Here is a 27165-nt window from a genome sequence, read left to right on the forward strand (position 1 = left end):
CTTATTATAGGAAGGATGTGGAGACATTGGAAAGGGTGCAGAGGAGATTTACCAGGATGCTGCCTGGATCAGAGAGTATGGATTATGAGGAGAGACTAAAGGAGCTAGGGCTTTACTCATTGGAGAGGAGGAGGATGAGGGGAGACATGATAGAGGTATACAAAATATTAAGAGGAATAGATAGAGTGGACAGCCAGTGCCTCTTTCCCAGGGCACCAATGCTCAATACAAGAGGGCATGGCTTTAAGGTAATGGGTGGGAAGTTCAAGGGAGATATCAGAGGGAGGTTTTTCACCCAGAGAGTGGTTGGTGCATGGAATGCGCTGCCTGGGGTGGTGGTGGAGGCAGGTACGTTGGTCAAGTTCAAGACATTGTTAGATAAGCATATGGAGGAATTTTAGATAGAGGGATATGTGGAAGGGGTTAGATAGTCTTAGGCGTGGTTTGAAGGTCGGCACAACATGGTGGGCCGAAGGGCCTGTATTGTGCTGTGTTGTTCTATGGTTCTAAGTGTTGTTCAACCAGCTGTCAGAAATCAAAGGCAATGGGAAAAATTATCTTAATGTATTCTCTTCTTTAGGATCTGCCTATACCTTAGCAAAGAGGAATGACTAAGTTCCTTATGTGACCACTAGCAAACAGTACTTGTGTTCAATTTGCTTGTTCCCTTCAGAATTCTGTGCTTCTTCAAAAAAATTGCCATGCTCATCAAACACCCCTATTAGCTCAGATGACTTCAGCAATTTTGTTTTACACTATATCCAAAGCTGAAATATCTTTGACAGTCCAAACTGTGTACCAGGCGCTAGTAATAAACTCTTTCATTATATAATCTGTTTTTTTTATCCAGTTAACCATATAGCTCAACATCTGGTTAACACGATTTGCTGCGATCATATACTGCACTGCTGATATAATGCATTTTTTTGTTAAGACCAATACCATCAAATCACTTCCTGTTATTTTTCTGGAGTTATTTTAGTTAAATTTTCACATGATTTCCTTTCAGTAGTCTCTTGATCTCTTCTCAAATTATCCAGACCAGATTTCCTTTACTCTGCTTGTGTTTTAAACGTATTGGGATATTTTGTTAGCGAAAGGTGCTAATATAAATGTGTTTTTGTTATTTGAATCTCTGTGCAAAGTTTGGGATTATATACGTGTTACTGCAGCTTTGTTACTTGCTCCAAATCATACCTATATAATTCCATAGCACCTTGTTAATTTATACCTGTTGTAACCTCGTGGTGACCATTTATTATGTCATTGTAGTTCCATGCAGCCTCATACACTACTTTTGGCGAAGTTTCTCTCCTAATCCAGAGCCTTATCTTGTCGATGACCTTCTTATGTAGCAAATCATAAAAATCTTGCTGAAACCTCAGTACATCGCATCCATGGAATTTGTTTCCTAAATGTCCATCATCTTCTTGAGGTCCTTAATAGCTCCCTCTTGCCACACTACATGTAGGTATTTAATTATCCTTTCACTTAGGATGCCTTCTAATGCATCTCAAACCCGATGTTACTCTGTCAGGCTCATGTGTCTGTGTTCTCCTATGCCCGTTTAAAGACTGAAGTTTTTGTATCCTTTATAATTGTTGGGCATTATGCCCATTTTTTAATGACACATTGAATGATAGAGGCAAATTTATGCCTTATTTTGCTCAATCCCAATTTAATTCTCTTCATTACTCCAAAAGTAACTCATAATTCTATTCTCTCATCCCAATTAACTAAAATTCAATATTACGTCTTTCTGCCTCACCCAAGTCATTGTCAAATAAAGAGATTATGCAGAATCTAATGGAATTAACCAAAGCAATAATCCATCAGAGTCACTAGTCATTACATCAGATAGGTCAGAATTAGTTCACATTATTGCAAAAGAGGTAAAAACTCACCATTGTATTCTGCTCCTAATCTTAGCATGAGTCGAATGGGAAACACCTTTGCCCAAGGTACTTCTAGTTTCTGAATGAGAATTCCAAACAAAAATGGACTACTTGGAATCAGCAGATTTGCTAGTGTCTGAAAAGTAGGCATAACAAAAAGGAAGCCACCGTGATCTTTACTACCTAGAAAACTTTCTGTGAAGGAAAATATTCCTAAATTTCCAATGGTTTTTCCTGTTGGAATCGAGAGAGAACAATTAGCAATATTTGTTTTCAAGTCATCAAAGTTTAGCAGCATTGAGAGACTGAATATTTCAATCACATCATTTCAGCACTTAATACTAAACCAGAATGTTGAATCTGAGATTAAAACCATTTATCTGGAATGTTAAAACTTACTGAAATAAATTTTAAGACCCAAATTCACTCCTACACACTTACCTATTAATTCAGGACCTCCGCAATATTGTTATATTTTCCTCTTTAAGTTGATTTTAAATATAATTTATAAAATCACATTTTAATCAAGAGAATGCAGGCAACAAACATTCAGGATAGGACCACATGAAAAAGACAACTGTTTGTTAATATTAAAGTATATTTTAATTGAGGTATTTGCATTTTGATTTTTTATATAATGGAGCATTAAAGTCATACCTTTAGATGCATCCCGATACAGTGTAATATAAAAGTTAAGGATGTCTTTGGGAATTACATTTTCTTCAGATGAACATGATAACAAAATGACAACTTCTGCCTGGCCTACACCATGTAATCCATTAGAGACAAAGCACCAGCATTTACTTGCAGCATCTAGGTATATGAAAGAAAGAAAAATGAAATCAAATTTCATGATTTAAATCTTAGGTAAAATTCTAATTAATTTTTGGAAAATATATACTTAACAGTATTAATGCCTTTGAAAAATCATCTGTATTGAAACATTGCCAGCCATAAAATTTCTGAGAACTTTCTGAAGAGAAAGGTACGGGTAAAAATGCGAGTGGTGTTTGAAAAGCTGGAAGTGACAGGGGGCAGCAGGGGATTAGTGCGAGTGTTAATGTGAGTCATCTTGTGGGTGAAAGATCCAAAACTAGAGAGAGAGGAAATTGAAGTTTCATGACAGAAAGGTGGGAAGAGTTGGTAAGTGTTAAAAGGAGGTTGGCTTCTCTTATATTTTTAAAGACATTATTGGCATTTGGAAAATATGGCAGGAAGTCAATTATGTCAGAAAAGGACAAAACTTAAATGTTTTGGTTTTTTTCTATGTTTAACTGGAGGAAACAACAGCTTGAATATTATGCTATGTACCACAGCATTTTAATCTACAAGGTTCCCCATGGGTAAAAATCAGGACACAACCAAGGAAGATGTTCAGACAGAATACTACATCTGAGCACAATAGGAGAGGACCAGTACTGAAGGACGAGCCACGTTAAAGACTTCTAAAATGGCAGAAAATGCACCATAGCCATGACAGAAACCCTTTTGACCTCGCTACAGCTTCTCTCCTCTGGGGACGATTGAAAAGCTGACTTAGACAGATTCAAAAAGTTGCAAGGAACTTAGGAACAGATTTGAGAGCCCATACCTTCAAGGGGAAAAGGAGGTGTACATGGAAAAATAGGTTCTACAGACAGGTAGATTTTTTTGAGAAGGCAATGGTAGAGAATTTGAAAATCCAGGTCAATTAAAGGTTAGAGAACTTTAGCAAGGTTAGATTAATGGGGACGAGCGAGGGAAAATTGGTGGTTCACAGATTAGTATCAACAGGATCAAGATAGCAGGAGATTGCCATGTGGGATCACTGGGAAAGAAGATAAGAGAAACACCTAAATTTCCAAAGTCCAAAAGGAAGCAGCAGCAACTGAGCAGGTAATTCTAATCTTAGTCTGTTCAATAGTGGTTCTGGTTATCGGAAGCATGATTACAATTGGGTTCTATTCACAGGGTTTAAGGGCTGGTACATACCATGAAATGAAGTGATTTAGACTTAATGTAGAAGATTTTTGCAAATGATAAAAGATTTTGTCTGTCCAGTGAAGGTGAGAAAAAAATCTGTACAGCAGCAAAAAGGTATCAATTGACTGGTCAGGTGGAAAAGTGGTAAACACAATTCAGTTTGGTTAAAAGTGAGATAATGTATTTGGGGAGAGCAAACAAGGCATGGAGTACACAATAAATGGTAAAGTGCCAAGTATAAAGAAATAGAGGGACCCTGGAGTCCACAGATTGTTGAAGTTGGCACTATTGAAAGAGATGGTGGTAAAGAAAGCACATAGGATATTTAACTTCAATGGGTGCATTGCAGGAGGGATATGATCAAGTAGTGAGGGTAGGGGTAAATTAATGAACTGGAAGTTTTTATGGTTGTGACAAAAGATTAGCTAGCCCAGGATCATTTATTTTGTGGCAGAGGAGGTATAAGAATGCATGAAGAGACAAGTGGACTGGCCAGGTAGGAAAAATGTGGTAAATGGAATTCAATCCAGTTAAGTGTGTAGTGGTGTAGAGCCTGAAGACCCACCCCAGCTTGGCATGACCTGACCATGTGTGCCGGACTGAAGTCAGGCTGGGTATCAATAAAATTATAAACCTTCAGGCTCTGACTGGGTTGGATTAGCTGTGGCTGAATCAGGTGTTAATTTTATATCCAACCGTGGGGAGAACAAACAAGGTAAAGGATGCTGTGTGTAGAGGAACATTGGGAGGGTGGGGGGAGGAGGAGAGAACTTGGGAGGGCATGTTTGTAGGTTCCTGAGTGTGGCAAGACAGAAGAATAAAGTGGGAAATAAATGCTGAATCTGTTTCCAATGCCCAGATCCCATGAAAAAAATAAATAAAAAGCAGAGTAACCAAGATCACATGGATGGAGTGGTTTAGTGTTTAATGGGAAGAAGGTTGACAGCAGTCTAATCCGCACTTAGTTCCTCGTCAAAGAATATGATACAAAGAACTGTCAATAAACAGTTGTTGATTCCCTCTGTCTACAAGTTCACAGAATTACAGCAACGTGGAATTAGGGAATTTGACCCACTGTGCTCAAGACAGGAAGAAAAAGAAAATCATTATTACCCCGTCTTCTTTCTGTTAATATCATTAAGTGAATGTTCTCATTCGTGAATCAAGATTGTTAATGCAATCACAGAAAGTACAATCCAACCCATGAATGAACAGACCTTCTGAAGGAACGTGCAATAACTGTTGATCCCTTGATAAGGGATCAAGGAAACAATGGTAAATGATGTGGGCAGGAATTGAAAGAGGTCAGTAAAATTAACTTCAGTGGGAATGCTCAGGAACATGAAGAACACGGATTTGGGGTTCCATGCATATGTAAATAGCCACATTTGGCTCTTCAGACCATGGTGAGAGAAACACTCGAGAATTGACATTGGATTACTTAAAAGGGATTCAAACTCAGGTCAGCAGCATGACAGTTAAAAAGGTAGATTATATAAACAGAAACAAAGGCAAAAAATACCAGGCAACATCTGTAAACTGAGAAACAGAGTTAACATTTCATGCTGATCTTTGCAGTTTTGAGGACAGGTCACTGACCTGAAACTCTGCAAAACTAAACAACTATAATGTGATATGGGAGTCTGTGTCCAAGATGGCGTTCACACAGAACTATTGAACTTTCAATCTGAAACTGACCAACAGTACTGATCACTTTAATTGAGGTGCTTGAAAGATGTGTTGCTTTGTGGTAAAGGTACAGGATACTTAAAACAATATCATCCGCGTAAACTAATTGTCTAGATTAGATTAGCATAATGCATGAAAACGCAGACTTTAGAAACAAACTTCTGGCAACAGATCTACATTTTTGGATAAGTGCAGAAGGAAATGACTTCAATGTCAGGAATAAAGACATAAAACTGATCTCGTAATCTCAGTTTTAAAAAGAGATATTTCTTAGTTAATTGGTGGTTCTACTCACAATTCACAAACTTCACATTAACAAGAAGATTGGCATTCAGCACAAAGGTCAAGGGATTTGGCTCTCCATCCTCTAGCAGCGACATTGCCTGGTTCTGAGTTGGATGTTCCTCCACCACCACTTGGCCTCCACAGTAAGAATAAAGGGAATAAAGCAAAAAGTGATTGTGAATAGTGAAGACGTGTTGTCTATTTGACCACATTTTTACAGAATACCAATTTCATCAATATCATCTTTAATAAATCCAGAAACAGGGCGGAGAGGACATTGCTTTCACATGTCAACCATGGTCCAAGATCAATAAAAGATTAAAGCAATTTTCAATAGTGCATAAATATTTCAGTCTAGATTGTACTGTTAAATTCTAGATATGATGACTGCCCTTCCAACCTTTTGACCCAGAAACACGAGTTCTATCTATTGAGCCAAGAGGCCATACACATAACAGCATAAGCAGATACAAGCAAAATCTGCCAGTTTAACTCAACATGCCACATATCCAATGTTGTTCATTTCCAAAAATATTAAATGACCATTTAATCAAATGACCATTTATATGAAAAGCAAATACTAGCAAAACTACAGTGTTAGGTGATTTACTACCCAAAAATCAAAATGAAGACCTCTCCAGAAATAACATGGAGCACAGCAAAGGTAACAGGCATGTGGCCTGTTACTTTTTCCTTTATTTAGATACATCTCTCAAAACAGAAAGATTCATTTTATGTTGAGATTTGCAAAGATTAGAATCCTTTTGGTTTTTTAGGGACATTCAAGTTAACTACTATTTATCTGACTCTACTATAGATATGATTGCCACAAATTCCAACAATAAATGGCCAATGTATCAGTTTTTTTAAAGAAAGAAAAGTACATTTATACTTTGTGAAACATGGCATTTTTAATTGTACCTATTTTGTAAAGGTAACAGCATTTTACATATATACAAGTTACTTTGGATTTTACGTTCTAAATAATTTGAATGAAATGTACAAAATAACTTCATTAAGCATTTTAGATATCAAGCATTACCTTCTTGCTTTCCTGTTGTTACAACAATTGGAGGTAGACCATTCTCATCATCTGGAATGAGGCTCATAATCTTTGGAACAGACTTCCCAACAGCAGCCAGTGCTCTGTAGTCTGTTCGAGAAATATCAGCCTTGATATCTTGAACATTTGCTAAACCTGTTGTTACAACTGAATCAGTCTTCAATGCATCAACTTGACTTGTAAGATCAGAAAGTACTTGATCTCCTGCACTGTGTGATGAAGGCTAAAAGTTGGAGGGGAAAAGAACATTGAATTTAGAGCAATTCAGGACTTTACTTATATTGTAGAGTTCTCCAAATGCATATGTAAATACATTTTAGTCTATCTGAATAAAATACATCACAAACATATAGATTTGCTGTTCAAGGGGGAGGTAACTTCGAATTAACTGATACCATTTTTGGTTCTTGAGTGACATTGGGCACATCTTCTGGTGTTCCTTTGCCAGTGCCAACTGGTGAACTTCCCGTCATTGTCGTTGGGTCTGCCACTTCTCCATTTGGCAGGATACCATCTGCAAACCAAACCCTTCTGTGCTCTCTGGGAAAAGTGCCTATAGAAGAAGAAAAACCTTAGAGTTCATACATATCACAGAGAATCACACATAAATCACGGTTATTGCCTCAATTGTGTTTTTGGAATCACAATTTAAACAGATTTTGTATCAAAAACATCTTAACATTAAGGACCAGAAACATCAAAATAGAATAAAATAGTTCAAAATGATGGTTAATTATCAACTCTAGACTCAGAAGTGGTGTTCAAAGATATAGAGATACACATAAACCCACAGCAGTTAATAGGCCAAGCAACACAAACGTTCAAATATAGCTTGTGTACACACCTTAAACATTTGATTAGACATTCTTTTCTTTCCATGTGCTGCCAGTGAAGTGACAAGGGTCAAAAGGCACTGGAGAGGGTGCAAATTATTTGTTATGATACCAGAACTGCAAAGTTACACCATCCGGAAAGCATTATCCATTTTTGTCTCTTTATCTTGAAGGTGACTTACAGGAGGGCTTTAAATTATGAAAGACCTTCAAAGGGCAGAAACAGAGAGAATGTTTCCCAGAAGGGGAAAACCAGAGGCCATCAATATAAGGTAGTCACCAAAAAATCAAATTGGAAGTTAACAGGAATTTCTTTACCAAGTGCGGGAAGAACACAGACTCAGCACCACAGGCACTAGTTGGGACAAAGACATGGAGGAGGAAATAAAGGGTTATACTAATAGGTTAAAAAATCAGAAATAGGCTTGACTAGACTATTAACAGCAGTGTGAACTGGTTGGGCTAAACAGCCTATTTCTTGTCTGTAAATTCTAATGTAAAAATTCTGTGTAAAAATTTGTTTTACCCACTTAGCATCACATCTACATAATTTGTATTGGATATAACAATACCATTTTAAAATATTAATGCACGTCATCCACAAATACTATGCAATCAAAATACTCAACTTCCAAAATATGTGAACATATCCTTAAATGGCGACAGCTTCATTATGTAATAATTACGTACACGAGGCTAACATGAGGGGGCATAATTTTAAGGTAACTGGAGGAAGGTATAAGGGGGATGTCAGAGGCAAGTTTTTTTTTTACACAGAGGGTGGTGGGTGCGTGGAATGAACTGCCTGCAGAGGTGGTGGGGGCAGATACATTAGGGACATTTAAGAGACTCTTAGATAGGCACATGAATGATGGAGAAATGGAGGGCGGTCTGGGAGGGAAGGGTTAGGTAGATCTTAGAGCAGGATAAAATGTCAGCACAACATCGTGGGCCGAAGGGCCTGTATTCTTCTATGCACTAATACATACTCTTACGTACCTCAAAATGCAAAAGCACTTGGTCACATAACAATAGCAAAACCAGAAAAGTAATCAATTGGAGCACAACCTAATTTTAAGACTAACCAAATGACCTCCTGGATGAGGGCACCTTACATAACGCACTTTCCAGAAGATTTCACTCCTTTCCTCTATTGCATTAGTTGAACTCAGTTATGACATCCTAATTAAGTTCTATGACCAGATTCAGTCCATCTGAGTCAAGGAGAGAAATGAAGGACAGAGGATTCCTGCCCCCAATTCCCATTCAGTGGTTCCTATAGGAAAGTGCACATGCAGACAGTCACAGGAAGACACAGAAACTAGGCGATGAAGCAGTCCACCATTGAGATTCATCTCTAAAAGAGTGGATATAAAAATGGGGTACTGATTTCTGCTGTGCAAAGGACAAAACACCACATAACAAAGCTGTTGCTCATGATATGGGGGGTAATCCTGTAAAATGGATTCAACATTGGATTAGTGGGAGAAGCCAGAGAATCATCTATATTAATGATTTAGATGATAACCTGGTAAATTGGATCAGCAAATTTGCAGATGACACCAAGACTGGGGACGTAGTGGACAGCGAGGAAGGCTATCAAAGCTTGCAGTGTGATCTTAACCAGGTAGGAAAATGGGCTGAGAAATGACACATGGAATTTAATGCAGACAAGTATGAGGTGTTGCAGGTCCAGGTAGATGGGACTAGGCAGAAGATCACGCAGCATGGACTAGGTAGGGCGAAGGGCCCATTTCTGTGCTGTAGTACTCTATGGCTCCATGGATGGAAGATGAAAAACACTGAGTCTGGAGGAACTCAGCAGGCCAGGCAGCATCCGTGGAGAAAAGCAGGCGGTCAATGTTTCGGGTTCCTGACCCAAAATGTTATCTGCTTTTATAAGATAAATTTCTTTATTAGTCACATATACATCGAAACACACAGTGAAGTGCATCTTTTGCATAGAGTGTTCTGGGGGCAGCCCACAAGTGTTGCCACGCTTTCAGCACCAACATAGCACGCCCACAACTTCCTAACCCGTGCGTCTTTGGAATGTGGGAGGAAACCAAAGCACCAGGAGGAAACCCACACAGTCATGGGGAGAACGTACAAACTCCTTACAGACAGCGGTCGGAATTGAACCCAGGTCGCTGGTGCTGTAATAGTGTTACGCTAACCGCTACACTACCATTTCTCCATGGATGCTGCCTGGCCTGCTGAGTTCCTCCAGCATCATAGTGTTTTTCATCTAGATATTCGAGCATCTGCAGTCCTTTATTTCTCTATGGATGGAAAACTGGTTATCACAAAGACATTATTGGAATAAATGGGTCTTTATCAAGCTGAAGTATCTAACTAGTGGAGTGCCCCAAGGATCAGTTCTTGGCCCTCAATTATTTACCTTCTATATTAATGATTTGAAGGAAGATGCAGAGTGTGAGGTATCCAAGTTTGCCAATGACATGCAAGTAGGCAGAAGGGCATGCTGCAGAGAGGATATCTATACCCTGCAGCAAGATAGAGAGAGATTGAGTGAGCAAAAACTTGTCAAACTGAGTTTAATGTGTGAAAGTCTGAGATTATGCACTTCAGTATGGCAGACTTTTATTGAAATGGAGGAAGAGAGAGATAGAGATCACAAATGAGTGAACAGAGGGATTTAGGTGCTCTTGTGCCTGAATTGCAAAACCTTAGCAGGCAAGTGCAGCAAGTAATGAAGACAAATGGTATATTGGCTTTTATTACAAGGGGTTAGGAGTTTAGAAATAGATGTATTGCTACAAATGCACAGGTGTTGGTGAGGTTGCATGTAGAGTATTGTGTACAGATTTAGTCTAGTTTTAAAAAGGATACATGCATTGGAGGCATTCTAGAAGATTCAATAGGCTAGTTCCCGAGATGAGAGAATTGCCCCATTGTGAATGGCTAAAGAAGATGGACCTACATCCTTTGGAGCTTGGAAGAATGCGGGGTGATCTTAGTGAAACACAAGATCCTAAGCGAGTAGTTGTTAAAATGTCTCCACTAGTGAGAGAATCTCGAACAAGGGGACATGGCAAGATGGTGGTAGGGAGGTCATTTAAAATGGAGGTGCATAGGAATATTTTCTCACTAAGAGTGCTGAATCTCTAGAATTCTCTATTCTGCATCATTGTAGAGTCTTGATCACGGGAGATATTTAAATCGATAAATTTGAAAGATCAGAGAATTGAAGACCATGGGACACTGGCAAAGAAGAAGAGTTAAAGCCTGGGGCAGATCAGCCATGATTCTACTGAATGGCAGGGCAGGCTTGAAAGGCCAGGTGATCACTTTTGCACCCATTTTCTTGTGTTCTTGTCCCTGGTCTGACTGCACCTGAAATGCAGCATTGGACATTGGATCTCGGTGAGGACACATTAACTTTGTGTGGGGTACAGTACAGATTCACCAGAAAACCACCAGGAAATAGTGCGTTAACTTGCCTCTATTCCCATTAGTTTTATAAGTTGAGGAATGCTCCAATTTTGAAGCAAATATATCACACAAAAAATACTGGAAATCTAAAACTTGTTTCCCCACAAGGTTGTGAAAATTTAAATTTTTAAGAGTATAATCAACAGATTCTTGTTGAGATAGAAGTAAGTGGCTGAGGTATGGTTTAGTCACAATCTGACTGGTGAAACATCCTTGTGAAGCTGCATAGCCTAAACTTGTTCAGTGATTATAAATGCTTAATTGGGAAGATGTAAGAGTATAGATACAGGTATACTGCAGCATATTTTGTATCCATTTATTATCACTTTGTGGAAACTTGCTGCATGTAAATTGACTGTTGCATTTCCTCCATTATAACAATGGCTGCACTTCAAAAAGTACTTAATTTACTGACAAACACTTTAGGACATCTAGATTGACAAAGGTCCTATGTACATGCAAGACTTTGCCCTGTGATTATGGAAAAGTCACAGAACTCATGAAGAGTCTTTGACCTGAAACATTAACTGTGTTCCCACACGCACTACCTGACCTGCTGAATGTTATGAACATTTTCTGTTCTTGTTTTGAATGTCTGCGATAAGTTGGAAGTCAAAAGAATTCAAATGACGTGGACGTTGTTGGTTCCACCAAAGAGAGGATGGTGAAGTCTTATTAATTATTACTGATCTGCTTGGTGAAGATATGGATAGAGGGACATGAGTGAGGGCAGAAGAGCGAAAAAACAAATGATACTGGAATTGGGAGATTTGAGACAAATAACCAGCCATTCCTGTTCATGTCAGAACTGATGATTCAGATGCAAAGTCATCGACCTGTAACATTAACTCAGTTTTTCTCTTTACAGGTGTACCCAACCTGTTAAATATTTCTACCATTTTCTTTTACCTCAGATTTCCAGGAACACCTGTGTGTTCCCAGTGACCAAAAGGCTCTTCCCCAAATCTGAGTGGGGATCCCATCCAGCCCTAGGCACAATGTGACAGCGCCAGAGAAATAAAGGAAGCAGTATCTACCACTATTTTTTAACTTACAAAAAGCCTGACTTCTGTCAATCAAGAGGAACTGAGAAGCATCTTCCTCAAATTTAGATGCCCTCAGAAATTTGTTTCTATCATATATCTGAAGCGCAAACTGTGATCTTAACCAGCAGGTCCACAACATACCCAATCTCAGTTGGGATTGATGTCAAGCAAGGTTAGATCATTACCCCAACACTCTTCTCAATCTTTCTCACCACAATCTGCACCTCACTTCCAATAAGTTTCCTGCTGGAGTGGAGCTAATCTGTAGGACAAATGGATAACCGTTCAGTCAAAGTCACTCTAATCTCAGCCATCGAGCACAGTTACAGGCTGAGCCCCAAGTCATCAGTGACTTGGGACATAGAATAGTACAGAACAGACCCTTCAGCCCACAATGTTGTGCCGACATAGCTAATTCCTCCTCCCTACAGAGTGCCCATATACCTCTATTTTCCTCTCATTCATGTGCCCATCCAAGCCCCTCTTAAAAGCCCAAAATGAATTTGCCTCCACCACTCTATCAGGCAATGCATTCCAGGCATCCTCCACTCTCTCAGTAAAAAAACGTTCCCCTCACGTCTCTTCTGAACCTACCCCCTCTCACCTTAAATGCATGCCCTCTGATATTGGATCGCTCAATAATGGGAAAAAGATATTGCTTGTCCACCCTATCTATGCCCCTCATAATTTTATACACTTCCAACAGATCACCCCTCAGCCTCCACCACTCCAGAGAAAAGAGCCCAAGTTTGTCCAGCCTCTCTTGATAGCGCATGCCCTCTAATCCAGGCAGCATCCTAGTAAACCTCCTCTGCACCCTCTCTAAAGCCTTCACATCCTTCCAGAATTGCACGCAATACTCTAAATGCAGCCTAATCAGAGTCCTATAGATATGCATCATAATGATGGCCATTACAGAGACTTGGATGGCTCCAGGGCTGGAATGGTTGATTCAAGTGCCGGGTTTTAGATGTTTCAGGAAGGACAGGGAGGGAGGCAAGAGAGGTGGGGGAGTGGCACTGTTGATCAGAGATAGTGTGACGGCTGCGGAAAAGGTGGACGTCGTGGAGGGATTGTCTACGGAGTCTCTGTGGGTGGAGGTTAGGAACAGGAAGGGGTCGATAACGGTGCTGGGTGTCTTTAATAGGCCGCCCAATAGTGACAGGGTTATTGAGGAGCAGATAGGGAAGCAGATCCTGGAAAGGTGTGAGAATAACAGAGTTGTTGTGATGGGGGATTTTAATTTCCTAAACATCGATTGGCATCTCCAGACGGTGAGGGGTTTAGATGGGGTGGAGTTTGTTAGATGTGTTCAGGAAGGGTTCTTGACACAGTATGTAGACAGACCTGCAAGAGGAGAGGCTGTGCTTGATTTGATATTGGGAAATGAACCTGGTCAGGTGTCAGATCTCTCAGTGGGTGAACATTTTGGTGATAGCGATCATAATTCTATCTCCTTTACGTTAGCACTAGAGAGGGATAGGAACAGACAGGCTAGAAAGGCGTTTACTTGGAGTAAAGGGAATTATGAAACTCTCAGGCAGGAAATTGGAAGATTAAATTGGGAACGGATGTTCTCTGGGAAAAGTACGGAAGATATGTGGCAAATATTCAGGGGATATTTGTGTGGAGCTCTGAACAGACATGTTCCGATGTGACAGGGGAGTCGTGACAGGATACAGGAACCGTGGTGTATGAAGGCTATAATAAATCTAGTCAAAAGGAAAAGAAAAGCATACAAAAGGTACAGAGAGCTAGGTAATGTTAGAGATCTGGAGGAGTACAAGGCTGAAAGGAAGGAACTTAAGAAAGAGATTAGGAGAGCCAGAAGGGGATATGAGAAGGCCTTGGCGGGCAGGATCAAGGAAAACCCCAAGACGTTCTACAAGTATGTGAAGGGTAAGAGGATGAGATGCGAAAGGATGGGGCCTATCAAGTGCAGCAATGGGAAAGTGTGTATGGATCTGGAAGAAATAGCGGAGGTACTTAATGAATACTTCACATCAGTATTCACCACGGATAAAGATCTGGGTGATTGTAGTGGGGACTTGTAGTGGCCTGAAAAGCTTGAGCATGTACATATTAGAAAAGAGGTGGTGCTGAAACTTTTGGAAAGCATCAAGTTAGATAAGTCACTGGGACCGGATGAGATGTACCCCAGGTTGCTGTGGGAGGCGAGGGAGGAGATTGCGGAACCTCTGACGATGATCTTTTTGTCGTCCATGAAGACGGGAGAGGTTCCTGAAGATTGGAGGGTTGCAGATATTGTTCCCTTATTCAAGAAGGGGAGTAGGGATAGCCCAGGAAATTATAGACCTGTGAGTTTTACCTCAGTGGTTGGTAAGCTGATGGAGAAGATCCTGAGAGGCAGGATTTATGAACATTTGGAGAGGTATAATATGATTAGGAATAGTCAGCATGGCTTTGTTAAGGGCAGGTCCTGCTTTAGGAGCCTGATTGAATTTTTTGAGGATGTGACTAAGCACATCGATGAAGGGAGAGCAGTAGATGTAGTGTATATGGATTTCAGCAAGGCATTTGATAAGGTACCCCATGCGAGGCTTATGGAGAAGGTGAGGAGATATGGGATCCAAGGGGACATTGCAGTGTGGATCCAGAACTGGCTGGCCCACAGAAGGCAAAGAGTGGTTGTTGAAGGGTCGTATTCTGAGTGGAGGTTGGTGACCAGTGGTGTACCTCAGGGATCTGTATTGGGACCCTTACTCTTTGTGATTTTTATAAATGACCTGGATGAGGAAATGGAGGGGTAGATTAGTAAGTTTGCGGATGACACGAAGGTTGGGGGTGTTGTGGATAGTTTGGAGGGCTGTCAGAGGTTACAGAGGGACATAGATAGGATGCAAAGTTGGGCTGAGAAGTGGCAGATGCAGTTCAACCCAGATAAGTGTGAAGTGGTTCATTTTGGTAGGTCAAATATGTTGGCGGAATATAGTCTTAATGGTAGGACTCTTGGCAGTGTGGAGGATCACAAGGATCTTGGGGTCCGTGTCTATAGGAGGCTCAAAGTGGCTGCGCAGGTTGACTCTGTGGTTAAGAAGGCATATGGTGTATTGTCCTTCATCAATCGGGGAATTGAACTTAGGAGCCGTGAGGTATTGTTGCAGCTATATAGGTCCCTGGTCAGACCCCACTTGGAGTATTGTGCTCAGTACTGGTCACTTCACTACAGGAAAGATATTGAAGCCATAGAGAGGGTGAAGAGGAGATTTACAAGGATGCTGCCTGAAATGTGGAGCATGCCTCATGAAAGCAGGTTGAGGGAACTCGGCCTTTTCTCCTTGGAGAGATAGAGGATGAGGGGGGGACCTGATTGAGGTGTATAAGATGATGAGAGGTATTAATAGGGTAGATAGTCAGAGGCTTTTCCCCAGGGCTGAATTGGCGGCCACAAGAGGACATAGGTTTAAGGTGCTGGGGAGTAGATATAGAGGAGATGTCAGGGGTAAGTTTTTTTACTCAGAGAGTGGTGAGTGCATGGAATGGGCTGCCGGAAACGGTGGTGGAGGCTGATACGATAGGGTCTTTCAAGAGACTGTTAGGTATGTGGAGCTGAGTAAAATAAAGGGCTATGGGTAAGCCTAGTAATTTCTAGGGTAGGGATATGTTCGGCACAGCTTTGCGGACCGAAGGACCTGAATTGTGCTGTAATTGTTCTATGTTCTAACTTCTTGACTCCTATATTCAATACCTCGATTAATAAGTGCAAACATTCCATAAGCCTTCTTAACCACCCTGTCTACCTGTATAGCCACTTTCAATGAGCCATGGACTTGCACCCCAAGGTCTCTCTGCTCTTCAACAATGTTAAGGGTTGTTCCCTTAAGAGTGTACTGCCTCTTGACATTAGTCCCGCCAAGGTGCAACACCTCACATTTATCCGGGTTAACCTCCATCTGCCATTTCTCTGCCCACATCTGCAGCTGACCTATATCACACTGTATCCATCGCCAGACTTCTACACTACTCACAACTCCACCAATCTTGGTACCGTCTGCAAACTTACTAACCCTTCCATCAACATACTCATCCAGGTCATTTCTATAAATCACAAACAACAGAGGTCCCAGCACAGGTCCCTGCAGAACAACACTACTCACAGGCCTCCAGCCCGAATAAGTCCCTTCAACCACCACCCTGTCTTCTTTGGGCAAGCCAGTTCTGGATCCACACAGCCAATTCTCCACTGACCCCATGCATCTGAACTTTCCTGATTAACTGATTATGTGGGATGTTGTCAAATGCCTTACTGAAGTCCATGAAGTACTTGTTCAATAAAGCACACAAGAGGCCTTACACTAAACAATGGTCATTTGCCAACCTGCCCCAGTTGTATAACACTGCCCTTAACCCTCAACCCTCAACCCAATAAAGTCTTTGACAAGACCCTGGGAAACATCAACGGCTTCATATATATTGGAAGCCAAAGGCAAGCATCCTTGATGAAATCCAGCAGTGTCTTCACTATCCAGAAATGACTTTTGGCGATTTGAGGAACATTGTGAAATTTGAACTAGGTTTAAGACATACAATCTACTGTACAGCAGTGATTCCTGCCAGCCTATATGCTGCTGAGAAACCGATTACTCACACAGTTATCTCAAGGCACTGGAGAGGTACCACCAATACTACCTCCATAAAATGCACAGGCAACATCGACAGCATCGAGACTCTAATTAGGCTTAGTCCACTGTGACAGACAGGCCAGTTCATTCATATATTCAATATCAGACTCGGGAAACAGGCACCCTGAGCATCATCACAGCAAGATGCACAAGATATGTAGAGGATACTATTCAAAGATGTTCTTAAAGCCTCTTTGTAAAAGACTTTGAAAAGTATTTTGCCCACATCAAAAGAACACACGTTAACAAGGTTTAACCTACTACATAGAACCTAACTGCATTCAATTTTGTAGCGCCTACTGTGCATCTTTTTTTTGAGATTTAATTGAAGTTTAGGGAGCACCTCATGGTTCCATATCAAAATAAAACTTTAATTTTTATATTCATTATGAAATTGGAAGTTTAAATGCAGTTGTAGCACAATATACCTTTTAATGCTTCTTTAAAGAATCTGTCTGTTTGTTACATGTTATATTGTACACTGAGATTTGTACCAGAACAACAAAACCTGCAGCAAGACTATGGGAAGAAATGGAATCACACCACTGACACTGAACACTTACTAACTGCTGTTAAAGAGGGAACCTTTACACACCACAAGTTGGTGTTAATGTGATGTTGACTTGAACCCATGAATCACAGAAAGAACACAATTTAGCTTTGCAATACGAATTTTCCATCAAATAGCTATAACGTGTGTGTTACTTACAATCCATCAGTGCAATGCAATAACTTCACAGGGGAAGACTGACTTAAGAAAACCAAATTTTAAAATTGCATTATACTCCTGATGTCTAGGTCATGTTACTTTTTTCAGCATATTCCAGAGTTGAAGTCAAATACTGTTAAAGAGGTACTTTGTGTGGATCGATTAACCATGCTTTCCCAGAAAAACAGCAATGCAATCAGGATTTCTTAACCAATTTGTTCAGTTGTTCTGCTCTTAAGTGCTCTCCTCCACTATTTCCTTCTTGCTTTTATTGAGATTTGAACCAGCTCTCCTATATCTGTGCATATAGGTTGATACCAAGTTTTGCTTGATAACTCAATGAAGAGTCACGTCCCAAAACAGTGAGGCTGATGTGTATAAATAATTTGACCTTGAAATCTTTTAATTCGGTCCACTGGGAACTTTATCTAACCAGATAACAAAGTTCCTCAAATGCAATTAAAGGGATGAAACAGAACAAACATAAAAATTCCAGGCTCAATATCCTGTCTTTACCGACTTAGCTGAAAAGCAACCAGGAAACTTCAGATTAATCTCAGTGTCTTTAGGTTAGGGATGTACATTGAAAAAAGTAGTATTAGTAGTAGCTGATGACTACTATCCAGTAAACCTTGATGAAGGCTTGCAGTTGGGTCAGAACTGGATCAGATTCAACTGCACTTCTATATCTAAACAACATTCCAACATTCTGCTTCATCTGGACGCTGCATTGGAGTACCGCTGCCTTTGAATAAACATAAAATCAATTAAACAATAAACCATCATAGAAAATACCTTTCATGGCAAAGAATACCAGTGAAAGTAAATTTTAAAAAAACATGTTGGCAAAACAAGGCAGCTTAGTGGTACAGCCAGTAGAGCTGCTGCCTCACAGCTGAGTTCAATCCTGACTTCTGGAGCAGTCTGTGTGAAGCTTGCAAATTCTACCTGTAACTACATGGATTTCCTCTGGGTGCTCCAGTTTTCTCCCACATCCCAAAGATATGCAGGTTGGTATTTTAATTGGCCACAAGTTTGTAGGGGAGTCGAGGAATCTGTGGGGTGCAGCTGGGAATGTAGGGAAAATAATATGGGATTAGTGCCGATGGGTGCTTGATGGTTGGCATGGTCTCAGTGGGCCAAAGGGACCATTTCTGTGTTGTACGACTGTGACAGTAAATTAGATATTGGTCTTTATTTAAACATCTCTGGCAGCAAGATTCACAACCAACTAAGGTAAATGCAATCAAAATCACCTGATTTTTGGTTGCTAAGGTCCTACTAAACTTAGTTTCTAATGCACATCAGTCTAAAGCACAAGACCACTTGTAATTGGCAATTTAACTCAGGCCACAGGATGGCTGATGAAAGTAGAAAAAACTCACATTGGTAGAATAAAAATGCATTCTTCTTGTACCTAATATTAGAGCTGACTGTATTACACCAAGCGCTTCGTCGTCAGATGAAACTGGAGGCATTTCACCAACCTTGCCAGGACTTATGTACAAAGCACATATGTAGGGAAGGCAGGTAATTTATAAAACTCTAAAGACAACCAACAAGAAGTCTGAGGGGAATGCATTTATTCTGCTTCTATATTTCAATGTTCTAATTTGATTTAAGTTAATTCCAAACAATAACTTCATCGTTCAAAGATGGAGTTCCTATGCACAAACTTTCCAACACACCAATTTTGAGAACCACCCGGGACATGCCCTCTTCACGATACTACCATCGGGGAGGAGGTACAGGAGCCTGAAGACCCAAACTTAATGTTTCAGGAACAGCTCCTTCCCTTCCGCCATCAGATTTCTGAACGGTCCATGAATACTACCTTGTTATTCCTCTTTCACATTATTTAGTTATGTAACTTAAGGTCATTTTTATGTCTTGCACTGTACTGCTGCTGCAAAACAACACATTTCATGACATATGTCAGTGATAATAAACCTGATTCTGAACAGTTCTTACATTTCCTCTCCTTACCCCTGTAATTTCTTGGTCTACAGTATGGAGAGGACCTGCTCTCATAATACTGAAGGATATTCTGGATAGAAGTTTATTAGAAAGGGAGAAACTGGAAGAAATACTATGCCCAATTTTCAATTATTTTTCTTGGAACAGCAAAAACCAGTATTATAGGGATAAACTAGATATGTCTACAATTTAAAGTTTTGGGGTCATGGTCCAGAGCAGGAACATTTGTAGAATTCACATCCTGCTTTATGACACCAACCAGGTACATCACACTATCTCTGAAGATTTATTTTGATGTCTGTTAATTTTCACCTCCACCGAACACTGGAATTGATAGCTGCAATTGGTTAGCAAGCTATCCTTTGACAGCTGGATTCAAATTTAAATCAGATTACTAGAATCAAGATTTTGTCTTCTCTTTCCTGACTACAAGAATCCCAACAATCATGTATTCAACTGGCTCAATTAGGCCATCTAGTGGGCATGAAATCAAAGAGAACCATTAAGGACATGAGAACAACCAATGAGTGAAACCTACATACATACTCTGGTGGAAACGAAAGGCCAAAGCAAGAACTGTTACCAGATTAGGGATTCGCTTATTCTGAATCTGACTGACTGTGGAAGTACTTTAGCTGACAATGAAGAAAATAAATTATTCTGTGCTTCAGTACCAACATGCTGTGTGAACAGAAGATTACCCTCCCACCAAAGTAAACAGAATATTTTTGTATAAAACTCAATGAAGATGTCAATGGCATTATGAAATTAAAACCTACATCCTTTTTAATAGAACACAAATTTCCATATATTTGTTTTTACTAGACGAACAAAGAAAAATCTAATAAAACTAAAACAAATACCTGTGCTTTCGTTTCTTGGGTGTTTTAGTACCGAAACAGGTACCATGACAGTGGGGGGAGGGGAGTTGAGGGTGCCAGATGCCTGAGCTTGTTGCAGAGGTGGAACAGTGGAACAATATTCTGATGGAATATTAGGGTTAGGGCTTGGACCAGTTGGACTCATCATTGTCTTAAATGCTTGAGCTGCAAAAGACCAAATATTTTATCAACAGTTGGTCTGAAACCACCCAACTCTTCTCAAAATTACTAAGTGAAATGCTCTGAAAAATTGTTCACAGTAGTTGAAGCTCCATCCCTTCATACAGGTCTAGAATTCAGAATTCTAGAATTCAGATTTGAAAGCTGTTATTGAAAAAGAAAACTTACAATAAGAGCTGTATCTTATACTGTAGTTTGCAACATTTATGATTAGATTTGAGTACCCAAATGAAATATTTAAGCTATAACAATTATATAAGTTTCAGTTTACTTTGTGCACTTTTATAATCTATCACCAAGTGTTACTCTTGGCAACTGTGCACTTTCACATACAAAGCTGAATACATCACATTCAAACATTTGGCACAGATTTTCTCCACACAACAATGGAAGGAATGGAGAGCAGAACTTACCAAAATGTGAAAAATCTATGAACTCCATTTTCTGTATTTCTTTCTCAAAGGACTTGGGGAAAATGGTGAACTATCTTTATGATTGAATGTCACGTTAATTTTTTTTTCCATTTCTTCATCCATGAAAGGGGGTTTCACAATGGAGCACAGATCCAAGGGAACCAGAGGATATAGGCCACTCAAATCACAGAAGCATTCTAGCACTATTCACCTTTGTTCTGATAAAAGGTCATTGACCCTAAAACATTTCTGCCCCCACCCCCATCTTCACAGATGCTATCTGACCAACTGAGTGTTCCCAACGTTTTGTTAATCTACTTTATAGCCATCATTGAACAGGTGGGTAATTATAATTATTTCCCCTATATAGTATCAAGGGGCAATGGGTATTGAGCTCAATGCCATTCCAGTTGGGATCAGCTAACAATGCAGATCCAGAATAAATGTTGGTATCATTAGGAGTTTGATTTTCACCTTAAGCCATTACAAAGCTGAATCTTAGATATGTGAATAGAACCAATAATAAGTTATCTAATGCAGATCAGTGTAAAAGGTGGCCATTTAGGTAACATGTACTCAAAACAAAAGTATTTTTTATAATTAGTATCTGGAGTCTAACTCAATACTCCACAGAGCAATCCATTTACTCAAGTTGTGGTGCAATTTCTACCTCATTGAGAGCATAGGACTGAAAGCCTAATTCTACCTTTCTCAATGGAATCATTTAGAATCACTTTTTACGTTCCAAATATTTACCAAGCTCCCATTTTTCTGCAAGTGTAGCTGGCACTTAAAATGCAAAGTCTTCAATTATGTAGTCCTTGTAAATAAGGGCAGTCATTTAAATAGTATGCACTCAAAATAAGAATATATTTTTAGCTATTTGTTACTTTAAAGGCAAAATTAAATTGTAAAACTGCTATGGAATTAAAATATACTCACTTTGGTCAAGTAAACTTTAGAAGTTTGACTTTCATGTTAACCAATAAATAAAAATCAAATATTAGGTATGCAAATAGAACAAACAATAAATTTTCAAAATTCAATGATTCTTTAATCATCTGATGTAAATATTCAGTGTAAAAGGTGATTATTTAAATAAAATGTATTGAAAATAAAACTTTCTCTTCTAGCCAGTTGACAAGAATGCGGGGACAATGAAAGAACGGCCCTGATGTAGGATTAGTGTCAATGGGTGACTGGGCCAAAGAGCCTGTTTATGTGCTGCATCTCTCTATGATGCCATTAGTTTAAAAGGCAGAATAAAACTAACTGCATAACTGATAAGGGATTAAACTATTCTTGTCTTGGCTAAAACATTTAAAGTTTGATTTTCATATTAATCCATTATAAGATTAATTACTAGTTATTTAAACAAAACACTACATTTCAGTGTACAACTGTACACCGTTTCAAGTCATCCTTTATACTTCAATATAAAAGATAACCTAAATACATTAAAATTGGTCTATTGTAATGAAAGATGCCACCCCTCACTGTGGAAGACAGTTTATGAATACACCCAAATGGAACCATTTACACAAGAGTGCACACATTTTAAAGAACTGGGTGTTAAATAATTAGATATTTGACATTCACATCTGTGAAATGGATTCATAATTATTTCAAAGAAATGAAATGATGGTCTGCATCTTAAAGTAACTACTGCTTCTTGTCTATAACAAGTCTGAGCATATTCAATTAACCCAAGTTATAAAATTATCCCAAATTCAATTCTAAATTCTCAATCATGCATTCAGGTTTCAATGACATTCAAAATTGAAATTAAAATGAAAAATTTTGTTCAGCATCATTTTGTTCAGCATTGTTTTGTCAATTTACCGAGGAATATTCAATATTGACAATGGAACATTCCATTTTGCTACATGAACATTCATCATCTAAAAAGGACCAGAAACATTGACCATTCAGCAGCCTGTGCATCAACAATGTAATTGGGCATTGAACCCACAGTAAATTGAGTTTTAATATGAAAATTTTCAGAAATAGAAGAAACTTGGGGAAAATTAGTTGAGAGTAGATGGCTGGTAATATTTCATGGGCCTACCTCAATCATGGAATTGAGAAGGAAGACAAATTGCGACTGTTGCATGTAAATATTGGGGGAAAACATTTCTGGGTTGGAGAGAAGCAGTGGGAAAGAGGATTGGGAAGGAGAAACAGAACTATTTCTTTCAGTTCTGTCACTTTAGCAATTTTGAAGCAAACTATAAGGAAAAGATGATCGAGTGAAGTACTCATCATACACTTTTGAACAAAATTCCTTCCACTATTTAATAATCCTGAAGCTTAACCAACATGAGGTCACCTTAATTGCTACCACCTGACTAGTATCATAAAGTATTGTAATAAGTGTAGATACCTGGCTTGTGCTGATTGCAAGGCATGAGAATGACATAACTGAAAATCCAAGGGCCAAAGATCAATCTTGTATCTGGATCCAATTCAGTGGACTGAATGGACTGGGGGCAGGTAAATGGGACTAGCGGAATAATGTTTCGGCACAGACTAGAAGGGCCGAATGGCCTGTTTTCTGTGCTGTAGTGTTCTATGGTTCAATTTTTGACTCATTTGTACATCTTATAATGTACTTAAATCCAAATGTCTAGGTTTAACCCAATTTGGTTACGATAAACGCAAAATCAGGAAAGATCCCCACCCAACAAATGTGTTACGATGTCATGGCACGACGGGGGAGTCTAAAACTAGAGGGGATGGGTTTAATGTCAGAGGGTAAAATTTAAAAAGGGACTGGAGGGGCACGTTTTCCCACAGAGGGTGGTGGGTATACAGAACAAGATGCCAGAGAAAGCTGTAGAGGTGGGTACGAAATTTAGAAAACCTTTGGGCATGCATATGAAAGGTTTAGAGGGATATGGGCCAAACACAGGCAAATGGGACCAGCTCAAGGAGACACCCTGTTTGATGTGGAAGAGTTGGGCTGAAGGGCCTGTTACGGTACTGTATAACTCTATGTTAATTTACCCTATAATGAAAATTAAGAACAAAAAGGTAACTCTTTTGTTGATATTAAAAACACTCTGAATTCAAGAAACTTTGTTTTAAATTAAGACTGAAGCTTAGTTTCAATAATCAACTTGTTAAATGATTAGCCTTTCCCACCCAGCATTCTCATATTCCCTTATCACCTGAAACTAGAAACCTGTGCAAGATATGTTTGCATGTGATGTCAAGTTCAAATACATAACCTAAGTGACAATGTCATGTGGCAGGCATCTCAATTGAACCATACGAAAACACTTGCATTTCTTATCCTCAGTGCGTTTCAAAATACTGTAAAATGAATAAAGTTCTCTTGAAATGTTGTCACTTAGCAGGAAACATGGCAGCCAATTTGTACACACTTGGCCACACAGAACCAAGGTGATGTTTTAGACCCATTGAAAATATTGGGCTGGGGGGGTGGGGGGGGGAGAAGGTGGCTTCCCCTCTCTTGTTCAAAATGGTGTCACAAGATCTTTCATAGCCATCTAAGAGGGCAGATGTGGCCACAGTTTAAATTCTCATCTGAAAGACAGCACTTCGTAAAGTCAGAGTTGTACAGCATAGAAACAGGCCCTTCGGACCATCTCATCTCTGCTGACCACCATGTCTATCTACATTAATCCCACTTGCCTGCATTAAACCCATAACCCTCCATGCCTTGATCCTTCAAGTACCTATCAAGATGCTTGTTAGACATTGTTGCTCCTGTTCCTATTTCTTACGTTCTTACGTGACTGTTCCTGCCTCCACCACCTCCTCTGGCAGCTAAACTACAGACACTAACTACTCTTGGTGTGAAAGATCTCCTTTGAACCTCCTTCCTCTCACTTTAAACCTATGCCCTCTAGTTTTAGACACTCCTACCATGGGAAACAGACACTGGCTACCTACCCTATCTATGACTCTCTTAATTTTATATACCTTTGTCACTTCACCTCTCAGCCTTCGTTGCTCAAGGGATAACAAACCTAGCCTATTCAATCTCTCTTGATAACTCAAGCTCTCCAATCCATATAGAGCATAGAACATTACAGTACAGTCCAGGCCCTTCGGCCCACGATGTTGTGCCGGCATGTTATCCTGCTCTAATATTTATCTAACCCTTCCCTCCCACATAGCCCCCCATTTCTCTATCATTCATGTGGCTATCTAAGAGTGTCCTAAATGTCCCTAATGTATCTACCCGCACAACCTCTGCAGGCAGTGCGTTCCACGCACCCACCACTCTCCGCGTAAAAAAACTTACCTCTGACATCCCCCTTATACCTTCCTCCAATCACCTTAAAATTAAGCCCCCTCGTGTTAGCCATACAGGTCACATCTTTGTGTGTTGGCCTAAAATTTTGGGCTCCAGCTTCTGGAATGGGACTTTAACTCAACTTTCCAATTACAGACAAGAGTTCTGTCACTAAGCCACAGCTGATAATCACAGCCTACACATTCACTGCGAAACAGCGGACGAGCAGCAATCAGGAGTGGAAAACCGACCTAACCCTTCTCTTCCCAAATGCAACAGCCGCATACCCATCAGTACCATCCCTGTAGATATCAGATGGCAGCAACCACCAGGAAAGAAAACTACTTTTTAATTCTGTACAACACCAAAACTGGTGATGCAGTGAACAGTGAAGAAGGTTGTCTAAGGTTACAACAGGACCAAGATCAACTGGAAAGTGGGTAAAATAACGGCAGAGGGAATTTAACTCTCACACGCAAAGTGATGCCTTTTGGGAAGCTGAACCAGGGCAGGACATACAGTGAATGGCAGGGCCCTGGGCAGCGTTGTAGGACAGAGAGACCTAGGGATACGAGTACATAGTTGTCTGAAAGTGGTGACGTAGTTAACAGGATGGTAAAGGTGGCACAGGGCATGCTTGCCTTCATTGGTCGGGGCACGGAATACAAGAGTCGGGATGTCATGATACAGCTGTACAAGATGTTGGTGAGACTGCACTGAGAGCACTGTGCGCAGTTCTGGTCGCTCAGCTACAGGAAGGATGTGATTAAGCTGGAGAGGGTGCAGAAAAGATGCACAAGGATGTTGCCAGGACTGGAGGGCTTCAATTAGAAACATAGAAAACCTACAGCACAATTCAGGCCCTTCGGCCCACAAAGCTGTGCCGAACATGTCCCTACCCTAGAAATTACTAGGCTTACCCATAGCCCTCTATCTTATTCAGCTCCATGTACCCATCCAACAGTCTCTTGAAAGACCCTATCATATCAGCCTCCACCACCGTTGCCGGCAGCCCATTCCGCGCACTCACCACTCTCTGAGTAAAAAACTTACCCTTGACATCTCCTCTATACCTACTCCCTAGCACCTTAAACCTATGTCCTCTTGGGGCCATCATTTCAGCCCTGGGGAAAAGCCTCTATCTACCCAATCAATGCCTCTCATCATCTTATACACCTCTATCAGGTCCCCTCTCATCCTCCATCTCTCCAAGGAGAAAAAGCCAAGTTCCCTCAACCTGCTTTCATAAGGCATGCTCCACATTCCAGGCAGCATCCTTGTAAATCTCCTCTGCACCCTTTCTATGGCTTCCACATCCTTCCTGTAGTGAGGCGACCAGAACTGAGCACATTACTCCAAGTGGGGTCTGACCAGGGACCTATATAGCTGCAACAATACCTCACGGCTCCTAAATTCAATTCCACGATTGATGAAGGACAATACACCATATGCCTTCTTAACCAGAGTCAACCTGCGCAGATGCTTTGAGCGTCCTACGGACTTGGACCCCAAGATCCCTCTGATCCTCCACACTGCCAAGAGTCCTACCATTAAGACTATATTCTGCCATCATATTTGACCTACCAAAATGAACCACTTCACACTTATCTGGGTTGAACTGCATCTGCCACTTCTCAGCCCAAATCTGCATCCTATCTATGTCCCTCTGAAACCTCTGACAGCCCTCTATACTATCCACTACACGTCCAACCTTTGTGTCATCCGCAAACTTACTAACCCATCCCTCCACTTCCTCATCCACAAAGAGTAAGGGTCCCAGAACAGATCCCTGAGGTACAATTTGGAGAAATCAGATTGGCTGAGACTGTTTTCTCTGGAGTGAAGGAGGCTGAGGGGAGACCTTATAGA

General features: G+C 40.2%; 1 protein-coding gene across 4 annotated transcripts in view; it reads right to left on the reverse strand.

Moving 5' to 3' along the window:
* LOC127572877 (zinc finger FYVE domain-containing protein 16-like) overlaps positions 1 to 27165 on the reverse strand; it is a 61799-nt gene that overhangs the window by 18154 nt on the left and 16480 nt on the right. For 3 of the 4 annotated variants that reach the window (XM_052020584.1, XM_052020582.1, XM_052020581.1), the window contains 6 exons: positions 20422 to 20604; positions 7290 to 7447; positions 6874 to 7117; positions 5842 to 5967; positions 2553 to 2708; positions 1905 to 2129 (listed from right to left, as the gene is read on the reverse strand). In XM_052020584.1, coding sequence (XP_051876544.1) covers positions 1905 to 2129; positions 2553 to 2708; positions 5842 to 5967; positions 6874 to 7117; positions 7290 to 7447; positions 20422 to 20604 — 1092 coding nt within the window. The remainder of the gene's footprint in view (positions 1 to 1904; positions 2130 to 2552; positions 2709 to 5841; positions 5968 to 6873; positions 7118 to 7289; positions 7448 to 20421; positions 20605 to 27165) is intronic. The other variant, XM_052020585.1, reaches the window with a different exon arrangement.

The sequence above is a fragment of the Pristis pectinata genome, chromosome 7, assembly GCF_009764475.1.
Source record: "Pristis pectinata isolate sPriPec2 chromosome 7, sPriPec2.1.pri, whole genome shotgun sequence".
Taxonomy (NCBI): Eukaryota; Metazoa; Chordata; class Chondrichthyes; order Rhinopristiformes; family Pristidae; genus Pristis; species Pristis pectinata.